This window comes from Sinocyclocheilus anshuiensis, unplaced genomic scaffold (assembly GCF_001515605.1).
Source record: "Sinocyclocheilus anshuiensis isolate Anshui unplaced genomic scaffold, SAMN03320099.WGS_v1.1 scaffold116, whole genome shotgun sequence".
Lineage (NCBI taxonomy): Eukaryota > Metazoa > Chordata > Actinopteri > Cypriniformes > Cyprinidae > Sinocyclocheilus > Sinocyclocheilus anshuiensis.
In genome coordinates this window covers 605022-607521 of record NW_015554064.1, presented here as the reverse complement: position 1 = coordinate 607521, position 2500 = coordinate 605022, and the positions used below count along the sequence as shown (strand labels likewise).

The 2500-nt window shown below is 39.8% G+C and overlaps 1 protein-coding gene across 1 annotated transcript in view; it reads left to right on the top strand.

Annotated features, from left to right (window-relative positions):
* Nucleotides 1-2500, top strand: part of LOC107668636 (bone morphogenetic protein receptor type-1B-like) — a 101501-nt gene that overhangs the window by 84244 nt on the left and 14757 nt on the right. Inside the window, exons 5-6 of the mRNA XM_016460581.1 lie at nucleotides 1090-1178; nucleotides 2016-2118. Of these exons, the coding sequence (XP_016316067.1) occupies nucleotides 1090-1178; nucleotides 2016-2118 (192 nt within the window). The remainder of the gene's footprint in view (nucleotides 1-1089; nucleotides 1179-2015; nucleotides 2119-2500) is intronic.

The following is a 2500-nucleotide window of genomic DNA, read 5'->3' as shown; positions in this document are numbered from 1 at the left end:
GTCTTGAAACGTTTATCAGCGTCATTGTTTTCAGATTCTTTTGAACATCTCGACTCATCATCAGGGTCAGACAGTTTTTATCTTTGTGTTATTATCGTTCGTTTGAGATGGCAAATGCGTTTATGAGAGGAAAGCACCTACTGACCAGAAAATGAGACTTTAATCTTGAAGAATGAACTGATGGAGCGACATGATGAAAGAAAGAAAGAGAAATACAGAAATACTAGGTCTCTGTAAACATAAACTAGTATTCACCTGTGATTTCTTTTAATACTGAAATCATATTTTCTTCAGTCGCATCTGCTGTTGTTTCCTTTCTGTGGTGATATAAACAGTCAAGCAGTTGAGATTTGCTGTATATCGTCACATGAATGTACTGTTAAAGTTGGAAATGCTTATAAAGAGCTGTTCAATAATTTAGTGGCAAAAATAAAAACTCATGCAGTCGAGATTTGATGCACAGTCTATATTATTCATATAAAGGGTCAGTTTCCTGAGTGTCGTCTTGAGGATTGTGTGCAGAGCATCATTTGCCGGTCTGTAGTTAAATGTGAATCTGATCGTGACTCTGATGAATCTTCAAAGCGCCTGTGCTCACGATCGTCCCGGCGACAGGAGTCTGTCTCAGAGACTCGTGGGTATTTCTGATAATCCTGTCGAGGCCGAGAGCATCTGCGGCTTTATCTTCTTGGCAGCTGTGATATCAGAGCGGTACAGACTGTTCTACACACACACACACACACACACACACACACACACACAGAGTGACTCACTGACATTAACACAAACACACGGATCTTCACACAACGCTCATGTGTATTTGAGTCTGTTAAGCCGTTTAGCACATTCAAGTGAAACTGATCATTAGCGACAAACTATAAACTTCAGGACAAACGTATTACGAGCTCTGCGGCTGCTGACTGATGAGATCTGCTTCTGTAAAAACCATTTCAGCTTTGTTATGAAAATACTGTGTGTTTAATTTCTGGAGAAGAACTACACTACCCATAATCCCAGGTTCTGGCTGATTTGTCTCCATTAGGATGCTTGTATTTGGTAGTATTTTAACGTGAATCTGTGTTCCTGTAGCGAACGTGCTGGAAAGCATGTTACAGAGGAATTCTGGGAAGGTGACGGCGGACGGCGGGAAGGAGAGCAGCGGCAGCGACTCTTACACACACACACACACACACACTCTCGCACGCACAAACACACACACACACACACTCACACTCCATTACTATGGTAAAATCACTCGGCCTCAAACATGCTTACATGATTACATTAACGTGCACTGGAAATGCATAAAAAAACAGTACAGAATGATTTACAACTGAATGTAAACAATATGCATATTATTACTGTTGTTGTTGCTTAATATATCTAGAAAGTATTTATTAAACTTATCATCATTATTATTATTTTATATATTTTATAAATAGTTATTATAAACATGTATTTAATTTGTCTGTCTGTCTTGTCTGTGTGTGTCTGTCTGTCTTGTCTGTGTGTCTCTGTCTGTCTGTATCTGTCTGTCTGTCTGTAATTGTCTGTCTTGTCTGTGTGTGTAATTGTCTGTCTGTATCTGTCTGTAATTGTCTGTTTGTCTGTGTGCGTCTGTCTGTAATTGTGTGTCTCTGTCTGTAATTATCTGTCTTGTCTGTGTGTGTGTGTAATTGTCTGTCTGTATCTGTCTGTCTGTAATTATCTGTCTTGTCTGTGTGTGTGTGTGTGTGTGTGTGTAATTGTCTGTCTGTATCTGTCTGTTTGTGTGTCTGTCTGTCTTGTGTGTGTGTCTGTCTGTATCTGTCTGTGTGTGTGTGTGTGTGTGTGTGTCTGTATCTGTCTGTCTGTAATTGTCTGTGTCTGACTGTCTGTGTTTGTCTGTCTGTGTGTGTGTCTCTCTCTGTAATTGTCTGTGTGGGTCTGTCTGTATCTGTCTGTTTATAATTGTCTGTCTGTCTGTCTGTAATTGTCTGTCTGTCTGATATGAACACCTGCTCTCTTCCCATCAGGACACTGGGAACGCTCGTCTGAGGAGGATCCTGGAATGCTGCATGGATCAGGATTTCTGTAACCGAGACCTCCATCCGACGCTGCCTCCACTCAAGAGACCCGGTAAGACACAGCAGCATTCATAAAACCACATCAAACATAACGACTTTACACAGACGGCCCAAAAATTATACGCACGACCAGTCACACATTTGACACAATTAATCTTTCTTATGGTCTCATGATCTGAAAGCTTAAATAGACTTTTGTTGACAAATATAAATGATAAATTGCATGTAAAACATATGCTTTTTTTGGAGGAAGCTTCCAGAATCTAGACAAAGAAGAATCTCAAATATTAGAGTTTTCATTTGTCTTATTTGAGGGTTATATTCAACATGTGGAAAACAGTCGGAATGAAGAATGAGAATGTGTCTAAACCTTTGTGTTTTTTGTAAGCAGCATCATAGTAGCGTTCATGAGACTGATGTTACATGATCAGAAT